The sequence below is a fragment of the Centrocercus urophasianus genome, unplaced genomic scaffold (assembly GCF_019232065.1).
Source record: "Centrocercus urophasianus isolate 14NV4802_14NV808 unplaced genomic scaffold, USGS_Curo_1.0 seq_16, whole genome shotgun sequence".
Taxonomy (NCBI): domain Eukaryota; kingdom Metazoa; phylum Chordata; class Aves; order Galliformes; family Phasianidae; genus Centrocercus; species Centrocercus urophasianus.
In genome coordinates this window covers 26486832-26502045 of record NW_024884711.1, presented here as the reverse complement: position 1 = coordinate 26502045, position 15214 = coordinate 26486832, and the positions used below count along the sequence as shown (strand labels likewise).

At 39.0% G+C, this 15214-nt stretch overlaps 1 protein-coding gene across 1 annotated transcript; it reads left to right on the top strand.

Annotated features, from left to right (window-relative positions):
* The first annotated feature begins 3254 nt into the window (after window positions 1–3254).
* Window positions 3255–15138, top strand: GTPBP10 (GTP binding protein 10). The gene is made up of 10 exons (XM_042817190.1): window positions 3255–3374; window positions 3823–4016; window positions 4095–4186; window positions 4773–4917; window positions 7198–7271; window positions 9203–9255; window positions 12383–12490; window positions 13043–13120; window positions 14050–14173; window positions 14901–15138. Exons 1-10 carry the CDS (start codon window positions 3342–3344, stop codon window positions 15116–15118), a joined length of 1119 nt encoding a protein of 372 aa, XP_042673124.1. The 5' UTR covers window positions 3255–3341; the 3' UTR covers window positions 15119–15138.
* The last annotated feature ends 76 nt before the right edge of the window (window positions 15139–15214 follow it).

The window sequence follows — 15214 nt, the reverse complement described above, 5'->3', positions numbered from 1 at the left end:
CTAATCTTTCCTTTCAACCTTTCCTTTTCCATTCTTTCTATATAATGCTGACATCATATGCTTTACTGTAGCACAATCTAGCTTTTACATAAGTGAGGACACCTGAACCTTGCCTATTGTTCAGATCAGATGGACAAGTCCTTCCCATTTTAACAACCTTAAATCTGGACAAAATGTTCTGCTCTTTTTACTATTTATTTGCATAGTAACATGCAACAGAAAGGCACTCCTGAATCACAGAGCCTAGCTCCTGCCACTGTAGAAACTGTGCTGTACAATTGCCTCTCAATTTATCAAGTACCACATCAGAAGTGGCTATATTTTTTGTTCCCACTAATTCCAAGGAAACACTGTTTCAGAATTTGATTGCTGTAATGATTGGAAACATTTTTCTAATCTTCTGACTAAATTTATTAATGGCTAGTTCGTATCTATTTATTCATGTATCAACACTGACCTGCAAATTAAATGGTTTTCATCCTTCATTTTTATTTTCCTCATATATTTACAGAGAACACTCCTATCTCCTCTGTTTTTGTTTTATTGAAATAAACAAGCTGAGCCAAATCTGTTTGTACAAAATGCTCCCAGTCTTTCTGGTGACCCACCTACTCTTTCTCTACTTCAGTTCCACCTTAGCTCAACTATAGAACAACTACAAACTTCCACGGTACCCCAGATGAGCTTTCACCTAAGGGCTTTAAGTTCCTTCAGCAATGACACTGATACCTCCTTACTTTAAATGGAAATATATGTCCTGAGATGTTCTCTGGACTTACGGTGATTCCCAAGTGTAAATCATCACCAGATTTCAATAGTGTGTGCTTATTAATCTTACCAGGACTACAGAAAAATTATCAAGTATTCAAAACCCAGCCCTTTATGACTGACACTTTCCTTTTCAAATGTTATCTATGGCTATCTCACTTCACAGCTCCTCTCCTGACCCTGTATTTTCATTCTTTCCAGGTGATATTATATGTTTTATTGAAGTTTTTTTTTTTTATTGAAACCACATTTGACTCGTAAATCTCTACTTCCCAAAAGTTTTGCAAGTGATTTAGACCACACTTACAGATCTCTGGTTGGGCAGATCATCTGTCTTATGTTTGTACGTAAGCTATCACGGCACAGGTTCAGCTGACCTGACTTCACAAAATTAACACACAGAGAGATGGGGATCTACAGGGAGCAATTCGTGACATGACCTGACCTCTGCCAACGGCTCCCTCACCCAGCACACAGGCAGTCTGTTCTCTGTGGGCTCACTGGGATACCTCAGATAAAAGTTAAAGTTGGAGGGCAAGCTGATGTTCTCTAGAGAGATTGTAACATCCTTAAAAGATGCATTGAAAAAAAAACAACTACTAGCTTTTATGTAACACCTGTTTCAGCATTTTAGATGCCATCCCTACCAAAGTATGGCTGGGGGTTTTGCACTTGCTGCTGCTGTAGTAATTTCTGTTCTGCCACTCACGTTCTCAGGACAAGCATGCTCTGATTTTGAGGGATTTATCAGAGGCTCAACAGGAGGTGGTCACATCCTTTCCCACTCTCTCATTTATATCACCGAAAAATCTTCTGCTTTTAAAATTCCATGACAGTATGATACAAGCTCATCTACTTGGTAGAAATTTGAAGTAATTTTAAGCTGAAAAAGAATAGATAATTGATTGGCAAAAATAACAAGAAGCAGCAGAAGAAGCAGGTCAGCAATAATCAACTGAGTCAAAAGCTTTTGACTGTATTTGTATATACTGTACATGTAGGTGGAAAGAAAGGGAACATAAAAATTACTCAGGCCTTCTAAAAATACTATTAAAAATCCCACTGACCATGGCGCTACAAGACAAAAAAAAAAAAAAAAAAAAAAAAAAGAAAAAGTAAAAGCATTTCATATTGCAGCATCTTGTAAAATTTTATTCAATTGAAGTATATTTTTATTTCATTAATCAAGATCATCATCAGCCGCCAGGCCCATCAACCATGCTTCTTCTGCACACTTTTCTGAATAATCCAGTTGCACAATAAATAAAATTTCAAGTCAGAAGGGGTCAACTGAAAATATAAGGAGTTCGGATTTTTATTTTTTTTGTTCATCCTTTCCCAATTTCATTTAAAAATAAACTTTTTCCTCATTTATTTCTAAAATTTTAGCAGATTCAAGTTTCCTTTGCCCCATCTAAAAGACTATATGGAACTATTTATAGGTAGTTTTATTACTACTATTGTTTTATTGTTTTGTCTTGTTTCTGAATCTAGGTATTGGGCCTGTTACTGTGTCCAAAATAAGTTACAACAATACACAGAAGAATTGAACTATGTAGCTCCTATTTTGCTTATACATTGTAAATCCTTTCCAAATCTTGCTCTAGGCCATGAAAAAAGTCAGGCAAATTCTTAAGATGGCACCTGATGGTGACATAGGTCGCTTTGCTTCGCAATAGGGATTAGCACATTAGCTTAAGAACCAGTATATTAGTTCAGCAAAAGGAATCCGTGAGTGATGGTTCTAAAACTTTCCATTTCAACTTCAGTGGGCGAATAGTCATGTTTTCCTCAACAATTTTGCACTGCCAACGTAATAGGATACTTTTATCTTTCACCTCAATGATTTTGCCTCACAAGAAGCACAGGAGTCATAAGAGAACACTTCCATCTTCTACACCGAGAAGGTGCAAGGACATCTTCCTTGGATTCCACCTGTATCACTCTAAATGTTGCTCACCATGGCATAATAAGCAATGGAGATTTTCCAAATTGAAGAAAAGCGGTTGAAAATCAGCCAAAGGTCTCTGTGATGAAGCTGATGGCAGAAAATGGGGAAGAAACAGGTGGGCACTTGACCATCCTAGATGTTAGTGAGCATGCCCAGAGGGACATTAGCATATATTAGCCAGTCCTTGAAAAAGAATGTGTATGCAAAAGTACTTCATATATATGTCTTAACTGTTTGAATGCAGAACCTGAATCTGAGGAGGTGTGCTTGCTTGTCGTGTCACCGGGTGCTGCTGTGAGGAATAAAGGCATGCCGACTTCGAACACCACATTGCAGTTGGAGAGTTTTCTTTCCAGATTTCGGATGACGGTGGGACGCACCCTGGGCGTTGGGTGAACGTTCCGTTGGGCTGATAGCAGCACAGGTGGCACAACACACATTCGTAACCCCCTCTTCACGTAACAGGTGGGAGCCGCAGGGAGGCACCCTCGGCGCGGGAAGGGCCGCGCATGCGTACCGCCGCCCCACCTCACCGCGCCGCCGCGGCGATGGCGGCTGCTGGGGGTTGAGCCGAACCTCTACTGCCGCACGCCGGGCCTGCGGGGAGGCGGTGGCCTCCAGCATGGTGCGGTGTGGAGGAGCGGCGCTGCGGAGGGTCAGTGCGGGGCAGCCGCGGGCGGGGCGGCCCTAGCGGCTGCGCGGCCCTCCGCGTGGCTGCCGTGGCCGCTTTCACCCCTGAGGCCTCGCCGTCCTGCACGCCTGGGGCTCCGGCCCTGCGAGGGCTTTGTGCCCGTGGCCCGGCCTGAGCGCTGCCCATTGCTGAGAAGGACGTGGCGGCCGTTGCCCGCACCGCTCGGTGTCCGGGAGGGCTGCGCGGAGAGCTTGTGGGTGTGGTGTGGAGGGATGGGTTGGAGGTTGGACTGGGTCGTTCAGAGAGCTGCTCAGCCTTAGGGATTCTGTGATTCTACTCTGTGTCTGCTTTCAGAACTTCATTGCCAGAAAAAAAGAGCTACGTGAGGCATTTTATCCAGGCTTTATCTAGTGGCTCTAAAATGAAAGCTAAACAGAATGAAGTGCTGATGCGAAGCTTTGTGCCTTCTTAGTATGGAAACTTCATCGATGATTTGCGGCTGTATGTGAGAGGAGGAACAGGTGGAATGGGTTATCCCCGCCTGGGTGGGGAAGGAGGGAGAGGTGGCGATGTCTGGTTCGTTGCCCAGGAAAGATCGACCCTAAAGAGCGTGAAGGCGAGGTACCCAAAGAAGCGATTTGTGGCTGGAACAGGAGCCAACAGCAGGTTCGTCTGGTTGTTAGCATCTGTCCTTCCCGCATAGCAAAGCGTTTAAGTTACTGAGCCTGGCTTAATGTCTCCCAGCCTTAAAGCACTGAAAGGTGAAAAAGGGAAGGACTGTGAAGTGCATGTGCCACCAGGGATTTCAGTTCTTGATGATGATGGGAAGAAGATTGGTAAGAACTTGTGCTTTCATTTAATATATCCTAGTATATAATGTCATTTATCGATATTTCTCGACATTTTGTAGACTTCTAATGCTACACATATCCCAAAATATGTGGTGTTTGCTTTTTTTTGTTATTGTTGTTGGCCAGACAGAAATTGACAAAAATTATACTTAGAAAATGCTGGACAGGCAGAGGCCCCTTCCAGAAATTAGTAATAGTTAATTTGTACTGCTGTATGCAGCAGAACATTTGTTGCAACAATTCCCTGTGGCTGGAAGCCATAATGGTCTATTATTGGATTAATGATGTGTCCTTAAGCTCAGTGAAGCGTCCCACTGACTTTACTGAATTATGACATAGCTTAGAAAAATAAAGATCCTTGCTGAGTGCCAGTATTTCAGGTTATCTAAAATGTTCATTATTAAAAAAAAAAAAAAAAAAAAGTAGTAATTACTGGTAACCAGGAAGAGCACATTCAATAGAGATGCCTCTTTGTAAAATAGCATGGAAGATTCTTTCTTCATTGAAATGGGAAATCACACCTGAACCATTGCAGGAAGTTATGCTTTTTCACTAACTGATTTATTTTCAGGAGAACTTAATGGAGCAGGAGAGAGATTCCTGGCAGCTCGGGGAGGTCTCGGTGGCACTTTGGCCACAAACTTCTTGCCTTGCAAAGGTCAGAGGCGAATTGTTCATCTTGATTTGAAACTTATAGCCGACGTGGGCTTAGTTGGGTAAGTACTGCAGTTCTGTGTTGTGGTTTGAGAACTGACATCAAAAATTAGAGCACTAAATTTCTAAAGGGATGTGAAAGAAATTACAGAGGTGGAGTTTGAGTGTCGTTGTAACTTTGCCACTTCAATTACTTCAAGTCTGTGAAAATAAGCACTTAAAACCTATTAAAATTAATTCTAAAATTCAGAAACCATTGGTTATGCTTTGTTAATCGTGGTCATCAGTTTAACATGAATTCAGCAACTGCAATGATTTTCAAAATACTGTTAGCGAAGGTTTGTAGTTTAAGTGGTAGGTATCAAACAAAGTCAAGAGCAGTATCCATATTGGTTCTTCCACTGAATGATACTGGCATAAGTGGATCCTTTCAGTAGATAGTCTTAAAGAAAATATTGAAGGCTACGTAGCCCACTGTCCCAATAAACTGGATGCAATGTGGGAAGGAAGAAATTACAAGCTAGAACAGTAGGGTTTGTATTTCTTTTGCACTGGTGCTTTTCAGTGTTGCTGCTTATTAACAACACAGGTAAACATTTATTTGGACAGAGCTTTTAACAAACCACAGTTGTGTAAGGATCGGTCTGCTTGGCATTATTTTTCCCTTTCAGTCCTTATTCATTAAAAAAAAAATAATCAGTAAACATTGTAAAGTAAAAGCAACTGGTTTTAAGCTGAAGTACTTTAGTTTGTATATTCCCTCACAGAATGGAGCCCTAAATACAGCTGGATTTTTTTTTTTATTTATTAGAAATAGTTCAGTAGCCCTGATAATAACAGAAATATTAGTTACATCATTTTCAAGTAATCTCCAGTAATTATGTTATACAGAATATTTTGGTTTTAGAGTTGTGTAAAATATAGGAGTTCTGTGGTGTTTCTTTAACCTTTCATTTTAGCCTATGTTTTATCTGACGGTTTCCCTTTAAAACTCATTACATAAATACCATTTAATTTGAGGAGATGATTATTTTCTTGTTGAGAGTATAAATCAATCTCTGATAATTTGTGATTGTACTTTGATCTTGTAGAGTTTGTTACTTGTACTTCAGTAGATTTCTAAGTGGTGTGCTATTAAATCAGGTCTGAAAGCATCTAGGCATTAGAAGGGGCCTCAAGTTTGGTGCAGATTGTGATGGATAGTGTAGGTTGCAATTTAAACTTCAAAGAGGATATTGTGCTTCAGTGGAAGCAAAATACATGCTTGAGGATATGACCAGAGTAACTTTCCAGGCTGTCTTTAAGGCACTTCTCAATATCAGAGAGCATTAAAATTACCCTGAATAATTTTCTGTTCTAACAGAGTCTTTGTGTCTCTGATCTTTTTGAGGAAAGCCTTTACAAGCCTATCATAACTGCCCCTCCATAAAGCCCTTTAATTTAATATTAGTCTTATTTTTCGTGTTAGTTGTACTTGCAAACAGGTTATGATTGCGTGTCTTTATGTGGAGACTACAGAGTTTTTTGTATGGCTACAAAAACTACAGAGTTTTATGTATTCTGAGGTACCCACGCCTTTGTGACTAATAATCATTTGCAAGCAGACTCCATTTCCTTCGATCCCTGTTGCAGTGAAGCACTGTGCTGAGTAACTGATCTTGGGTGGAATATAAGTCTTGTGTGGTCTCCTGTGTGGAGCAGGTTGCTATAAGAAAACTTACAGACTCTGACTACAACTTAACGTTTGACAGGGATCAAAACTGTTGTGTCCTTTACAGCTCAGACAATTCTTTAAAATGAGCAGGGCTACCCATAGCAGGTCATCACATCCAGGTGATTAAGGAGGAGGCCCCACAGCCTCTATGCAGCCTGTGCCACTGCTCTGTCACCTGCAGAGCATGGAGGTGCTGTCTAGTGTTCAGTCTCCTGTGTTCCAGTTTGTGCCCACTGCCTCTTTCCTGACACTGAAAAGAGCTGTGTTCTCTCTCTTGGCACCTTCCTCTCAGGTATTTATGCTGATGAGATCCTGGAGCTCTCTCTTTTCTTGGCTAAGCAGTGGTAATTTCAGGATCACTCATACGACTTTGTTACCTTAAAAATCTGTGCAGATGCCTCACATACTTCCTGCAGCCCTGGAATGCATCAACAAATTTATTAAAAAAAAAAAAAAGATTCAAATTTAGTTTTAAAAAAAAAGAAAGTAACTGTTTAAAAAAAGTGTTAAAAGGTCGTGAATTAATCTATAGCATTGAGTTTAACTAAGTAATACAGTATGTTGGGTAATAAAATATACAAGAATCACATGTGTTTATTCACTGTATAAATTCTGACTTTCCCTCTAGGTTTCCAAATGCAGGAAAATCATCATTGCTAAGCAAGATTTCTCAGGCCAAACCTGAGATTGCAAATTATGCGTGTAAGTTCATACTCTTATTTTTAATGCTGTAATATTCAAGAGAAGAAGAAGGTTTATAATAAAGGTTTACAAGTTTATAATAAAAAATAGGAGATAACCATGTTGCTTGCTAAATATGTTGCACAGATTATGAATTATACCAAATACCTTTAGAAATAGCTTTCCATGTCAATAACTAGTTCCTTTTACATCCTTAGTTGTTCACATGTACGCATCCGTAGTGCTTGAAGCTATTAATGCGAGGTCGATTTATTTTAGTCTCATCCCTTTTTGTTTCCTTTGAGACCAGTGCCCTCACTCTACTGAATATGCAGAATCGTGTTCTTTTGCGTAAGCATCTTTGGAAATAGCTACCACCTGTTCTTGCAACAGAGTAAGACTTCAGTTTTGAGTATCTACTGAAAGATACACTATTATTACCCTTTCTAAGGATTAGCCATCTGAACATTCTTTAATTAAAAAGTAATTTGGTGTGCTGTGCTACTGCTGCCTGTATTTTGCCTAGATCATTTATCCAGAGTTCTACCTGTGAAAAGATGTTGTCCTCACCCACTGTCTCTTCAGATGCTGTGTGTTAAACAGATATGTGTTGAAATCTACAGAGACATCCAGTAATCACATGGAGGGGTTCGTGCATGAGGAGAGGTCCATGTGATGGTTTTCTGTTTGACATTAGTGAGGAAAGTAATTGGAGGCTAGTCGAAGTTACTTAATTAAGCAGATGACTTGCAAAACAAACTGAATGAAAAATAGCACTTTGAAATAACTATAGTAGATTCACATACGAAGACTACAGATGTTTGCCCTCCTTCCCTTTCTTCCAGACTTTAGTTCTGGATATTCTGATAAAAAAAAAAACTTCAGGCCTTTGCATCATCATCAGTTCTGCAAGTAATTAAATGGAACAACAAAAAACCACCACGCTGATCCTTCTGGTCAGTCTGATCTCCATTACTCTGCCTCTCCATCTCCAAAAATTCTGTTTTAAAGTTACTCTTGAGTAAGCTACCGTTATACTGAGCATTAACAATAGCATGACTACAGAGCCTATGTTTTCCTGACAGTCAGTTAAAAGCTGCCAAAGGCACTGGGACATGCTGTGTGTCCTAAAATGATCTTCATGTTTCTGATAATTAAGAGTACAGAAATACTATAGGTGAAAACACAAGTGATACCCATGCAACATTGAAGACGTTAACAGCCTTCTGAATGGAACCAAAAGCAGATGATTGGAGAGAAGTGCGTAATAAATGCTTTGGATACTTCCCCTGTGTGAGCTCACGTTTGTGATATAAGGGCTTCCAATTTATGCATGTTTAATAATTCTCAGTGAGTTGTCTGGTTGCCCATCAGTGACTGTTTTGAGTAACCGTGTGCCTTTGGCAAGGGGTAATGAAGTTTTAACTGCATCTTTGAAGAACACCTCCCCCTTTTTTTATGTGTTCTGAGTTGGCTGCCACATATTTTGTAATGATGGCACCAAATGTTTACAGAAGAGATGTGCAAGGATTTGAGTTCTGGTAATTTCTACTGACCTGCTCGTGTAGCTCCTGATTCTCTACAGTCTTTTTAAAGAAGAATTCTAACTCTCTCGTATTTCCTAATTTGACAGCCATTCCATGCTCTGAATAACCATTTTGAGTCTAACAATTTCTGACTCCTCTATTCCCTCTTTGGTCTGGGAGGATCAATACTGCATACAGTGCCAAGATCTGATGAACCACTGAGTTACAGAGTTCTCCAATTTTATTTTTTTTTCCTCTATATTCCTTTTCCATTTATTCTGCTTGCCTTTTCTGCTGCTGAACACTTGTATCATGTACATCTAAAGTCAGAAAGTTGTGCAACTTTTGAATATTTTTGAATGTTAACTTTTTTTAGTAATTAAAAGTTTTGTGTCTTTCCCCTCCTCTTTTTTCCTCTTGTCATAGTTACAACGATACAGCCTGAGCTAGGAAAGATCATGTATGAAGATTTTAAACAGGTTGGTATGAAGGTTTGTTCTGGTTAAGTTGTGTGTAATGGTTATTTATGTTCCTTAACAGCATTTCAAAAAGAAATGGAAACTTAACTTGTAGAGTTTTCTGGATATATCTATATACATAAGACAATTACGTGGGTTAAAGGGAGGTTGTGGAGAAAATCTTAAACAACAACAACAACAAAAAAACAGTAATAAGGTGGCTCTATAGTCAAGTGCAGTGCATGCTGAATTGGTCTGAAGTCACTTTAATAAATGGCTTCTCATTTTCCTCTGCCTTTTTTCTGTGATTCTAATCCTGCGTTATAATCTCAGAGTTGTGAGTTTGTGTTTGGGAGTGAGATTGCTGTGTCCTAGTTTACTCCTGTTAAGTTTAGGAGCTGATCAAATGTTTCAAAAAATTGCTTGCTATTTTATTCACAAAAGGCACATTTTGACGATGTGGAGATGACTCAGGGATGAATGAGTTATTCTCAGAATTAATTTTAATAGGAGCTACTTTATCCAGCAGCTGCAGATCCATAGTAGTGAATGAAGTGGAATACAATTACTATAACTTCTTGTTCTGCCTTTCTGGATTAACTTCTTTTCTCTAAATAAAAAGCAAAATTAAAATGAAGTGAGAGTGACTGCATGAACAGCCAGAATAGTGTGATCCTTAAGGGGTAGCTGGGTCCACTTTCCCTTGTGGTAGCTGCAGACTGCCTCGCTTTTTGTGATCCCAATTTTGCCTGGCATCTTCAGGTAATTCTGGGGTGCTCTGAATGCTTTCTGAGGATTCAAACATTGGAGAGGAATACCAATGCAAAATAAGGTTCTTACTAGCACATTTTGGTACAGAGTTGGACCATGTAGAGCTAAGTAAACATTTTTGTTCCTCAAGCTTAAATCTTTGATGTAGTTTTGTTTCTAAGTGTATGTATGACGCAGGAGGTACTGAGATCAGCACTTCAAAGATAAAAGACAAATGCATAAAAGGTCTTCACATGAGTTAATTGGAAAAGCTTACCCTTCAGATGTGAAAAGGCAAACTCCTCTTTCCCCCTTCAGAAGCAATAATCTTAGGGGATTTGGTAGCTGATACTTGAAATTTTCATTTACCAGCCTTCAGCATTATTGTATGCTAAAGGAAGGAGAACTAAATTGCCAGGCTTTTAAAAACATGCAGGTTTTCAGTCAATTTGTATTCAAGTTGAGACAAACCCATCAGTCTATGCAACATATGAAATGCAGCTTTCTGGGAAGGTTTTGTTACCTCCTTTGAAGTGGGCCGTTCTCTACTACTCCTAGATTCAAACAGCTAAAGGAAACTTTTTGTTTATTCGTTTTATCTGCTTGTTATGGGTAACATCCTAGAAAACTGTGTTGCAAATAATAAGCTGGTTTATATTGTAGCCTTTGAAAAAACTACCTGCTATGAACTCAGGAACTCTTGCTTTTACTGGAGTGTTATGTTCCAGCAGGAGAGCTACTCGTACTGACATTCTTTTCTGCAGCTGGTTTATCATTTCCAATGACCTTTACATCTTGGCTGATTCTACATTTTGTGGCTTTTAAACATCAGTGCTGGGTGCTATATAAAAGCTATACATACAACATACCTCTTTTCTAAAATCAAGGGAACTAGTGACTCTGATTGCACTGAGCATCTGTGAGTGGGAGGAGGTAATTTGGCTCGCAGTATTGCAACTGCTGAAAACAAAACAGCGGGAGCAGCTAAGAGCAGTGTGTGAGGTGGCTGTCCTGTATTGTTCAGGGGAGGCCAGTTCACTGTATCTTTTTATTTTCCTAGAAGAGAACATCGAGGTTTCTAAAGAAATATGTAGCAGTGCCTGTTTTATTTTAGTACTTTACAAAAAAAAGTAAGGGCCACCTGAGTTATGTACTACTTGCAAAAGAGTCTTGATAACAGTGGTGCAAATGTAGAGAGTATGAGCTTGGGGTTCAGCTCATAGCACCAGGTCATGAAAGCTGTCAGAACCTTTCACGTATTGTACCAGAATACCTGAACCAAGTGCTGTTTTGAGAGAATCTGAGTTTTGTTGAGCTCTATAAAAATATTCTTTGGAATACAACTCAAGTCATGAAACCAAACGTCAGGAGGTGGGTGGTTTTATATTCCAATCCAGTGGTTATTCTCTCCCTATTTCTACTTCCAAGTCAGCAGTTCACCCACCTGTATCTCACATCCCTGTAGATGGAAAATTCTGAAGCAAGGCTTTTGAAGTGCTTGGGAAATGGGTAACGGTTAAAAAGTTAGTGGGACTGGTAAGGGAGAGCACAACTCATAGCAGAAAGTGGGTTGCATGCTGAAATTTTATTGTGTGCTGGCTTTGAACCCTGTTTAACTGAATCCAGCTGCTGTCCAAATGGCTGTCAGATAGGTGCGAGCCATAACTTCTGCCCTCTTCTGTCTTGGCTTCCTGTGGGTTAATGGGTAGCTGTGGGGTTTTTTAATATTCTGCTCTTTATTAGTCTGTCTTAGCTCTCCTTTACAGCTGTACATAGCCCTCCCAAGCAGCAGAGACCTGTTCATTTTGGCAGTTCTTGCTGGGCTCTGGTTGGCAGCTGGTATACTAATAAACATTTCAGCTGAAGAGCAGAAGATAAATACTTGCAGCTTCTCATGTTCAGGGGAGCAGTGCTAAGTGAGTTTGTATTTGACATTACAATTTTTCTGTAGCCACGAGGAGCAGACTTCATTTTCTTTTCTGGTGACAGTTTGAATTCTGTATGTACTTGATAGCCCAATTTTCCCAGTTCCTAGAATGTGTTTTACTCTTAGGTAAATGTTGCAGAGACATTTTTATGCCTCTGCTTTTTAGACAGTTATAAATAAACAGAGGGGGAACATGAGGAGCAGGATGACTGTGGAAGAGTAGCGTTGTTTCAGTCTGCTTCTGATGATGGGTTTTTGATGTATGGAGAAAAACCAATGTGTTATGCCAGAGAACTGATCCCCCACACAATTCCAAGGAGTACGTGTCTGTAAAAGGAGCCTTTCACAGTAGATATTCTTTGTGGTTTTTGTCTGGATTATTTTGTTTATATAAAGTTGTAGTAGACATGAATAGTTTAAAATCACTTGTGCATATTGGAAATCTTTTATTTGAAACTTTTGTTTTCCTAGATTTTAGTAGCTGATCTCCCAGGACTGATTGAAGGTGCACATAAGAACAAGGGGAGGGGACACAAATTTCTCAAACATGTGGAAAGAACCAAACACCTCCTCTTAGTTGTAAGTTGAATAAAATACACAGCATATTGAAATCAAAGACAGGGTAGTAAATACAATGCATCTTAATTACAGTATAGTTGGAATTTCAGAAATCATTTGTAACTTGGATACTTTATAATAAATATAGCTATTATTTTGTTATTAGAATAGGGAGCATAAACAACTGTCTGATGCTACATTAAATCCTTAAGCAGAATTTATTATTAAAACCTGACAATTAATTTAGAGCTGTGAAGTGTTCCAGTAATAATTAAGGCTAGTGGGTAATTTCTTTTTTTTTTTTTTTTTAATCCCCTCCCCCCAGTCTTCCCATAAGGAAGGGTTTGAAAATCAGGGCTTTGAGAACCATCCTCCCAGACCCAACTCATTTGTGCTTCCAGTGCCTGTGATTTTTCTTTGGAGTGTAGTTTCCCTCTGTTATTTGCCCAGGAATGAGGAAGTGTTCACAGAGGTGGTACCACAGAGTAGCTATTGGAGAGAGCCTTGATATTGTAGCATAATTTCATAACACTAAGCTGTTGTGTTTTGTTTTGTTTCTTGTAACTTTTTCAGGTTGATATCGCTGGGTTTCAGCTCTCTAATAAGACTCAATTCAGAACAGCCTTTGAAACTGTATTGCTTCTAACTAAGGTAACTTCTTATCATCCTGTCAGTTGTAGTTGTGCATTGAGCCAAGAAAGCATTAGTTTTAATGAAGAAATTTTAAATTTCATGTGTTTTCTAGGCTTGTAATAGAAGGATCAAGTAAGAAGCTTAGCATTCTCATAAGTGATAAAATCTTTAACTGTCTGATGAAAGTGCTTTACTTTGAGCTTAACAGCTCCGTCATTGATCTGTCGTGATCTTTGTCATGGTCGAGTGAAGGTGAAAAGATGCAGCTTTTTCAGTTCTCCAATGCATTAGCCTTCTGGAAGTAGGAATATGTGAGCGTAGCTAAATCTCTGCCTTAACACCCTTACTGTATAGCCTAATAGAGACGAAACAACAGGCCTCAGCTTTGCAGACGTTCATTCTTTCTGTTTTTTATCATTGCTTCTGATTGAAATGATGCAGCTTATATTGTGTAAGTTTAGCAGTTTTCTCAGTTGTTCTACAGCTGTAGATGATGGGTCTTCAGAATTCCAGCTTGTTGGTTTGTTTACCTTTAGGTGTGTCATGTTCTCTTATGTTTTTTTTCTGGTATAAATCACTATCTGTGCCTAAAATCCTTAGAATCAGAAACCTGTCCCAAGAATTTCCTTATGTTTCATAGACATAATTTTTTTTATGAACAGAAAAATAAAAAGAAAGCCGTCATTCCTTTATAGGGAGTGTTTCAGAATCATCCAGCCTGTTTACCTGAATTATCTGTGTAGTACAAAAGATCACTGAAAGTTTGAACATTTCCTTGTATCAGGCTCTTTTAATACATCTGCTTTTGAGTCCCTGAGTAACCCTTACAGCTGCCTAGACATTGAATCTGTTTAGACAACTAAGTAAATGAGAGAGTATAAGTAAAATTGAAGCAGCACTTTTTAAGCTACTGATACTTATTCAGGCAAATGTATTTGTCTTTTAAGGAATTGGAGCTGTACAATGAAGAACTTCTGACAAAGCCTGCACTGCTTGCCATTAATAAAATGGATTTGCCGTGTGCAAAAGATAACCTGAATGAACTTATGAAACAATTACAGAATCCTGAAGGTAAATTAACTTCCAACAGTTATCTTTAACGGATCTAATAAGATTGGAGTAACACTGCATTGGCAAGTTGTTGTTTGAAATTTAATGGAAATTGGCTATTAAACTTGTTATTTCACAGAATCACAGATTGTATATATTTTAAAACAAATTTCTGTACATAGATGATCTCTGTTTCTGTGTACCTTTATTGCTGGCTTTGCTGTTAAAATAGAGATCCTGAAAGACTTTCCCAGCTATGGGAGAGTTAATTTTAATTTGCAGTTTAGGTATCATGAGTACCAAGTGGTGACCTTTCAGGATCCCCTTAGAGACGCTGATAGATGTGCAGTTTATCACATGGCTTTGACCAAGGCGTGTGAAGATTCTGGGCAGCTATGTGTAGGCTTTTGACCATTTTGCTGTTACATTGCAGTGAATTCCTTTCTATTTCCTGAAGGATGGTTTTAAGCTTTCCTGATTCTTAAACACATCTTGCATATTCTACAGCTTGGGATGTCTTTGTACACATCTTTGCACGATGGTCCATGTGAGGGTTGGTATGTGATAATGCAAGGGCTCTGTTACTGCTCGTCTTGTGAGAAAGCTTTTTTTAAGATGAATTAAGCAAAAGAATTAAGCATTATGTTTTTCTATTGTAACTGATGAAAGTCTTATTTTCTAAATGCAATAGGCTTTGTAGTGATTCAGTGTATCAGCTTTTACTAACTCTTGAACTGTTATGTTTCAGACTTCCTACACTTACTAGAGGAAGAAGCGATTCCTGAGAACACAATTGATTTCAGAGATATAATTCCTATATCTACATATACTGGAGAAGGAGTTGAGGAACTAAAAGCATGCGTAAGAAGATCACTAGATGAGGAAGCAGAGCAGGAGAATGAAGAATATCGGAAAAAGAAACTGTCACTTTTACACAGTTCAGGAGAACAAATGAATAAAGGCTAGCATTCTTGACTAGATTTTAATATGTTTTTGTATGTTCGTGAACTCAGTGCTACATGGACCTTCCTTTTTATTTTTGTTCCCTCTAGCATCACTGCC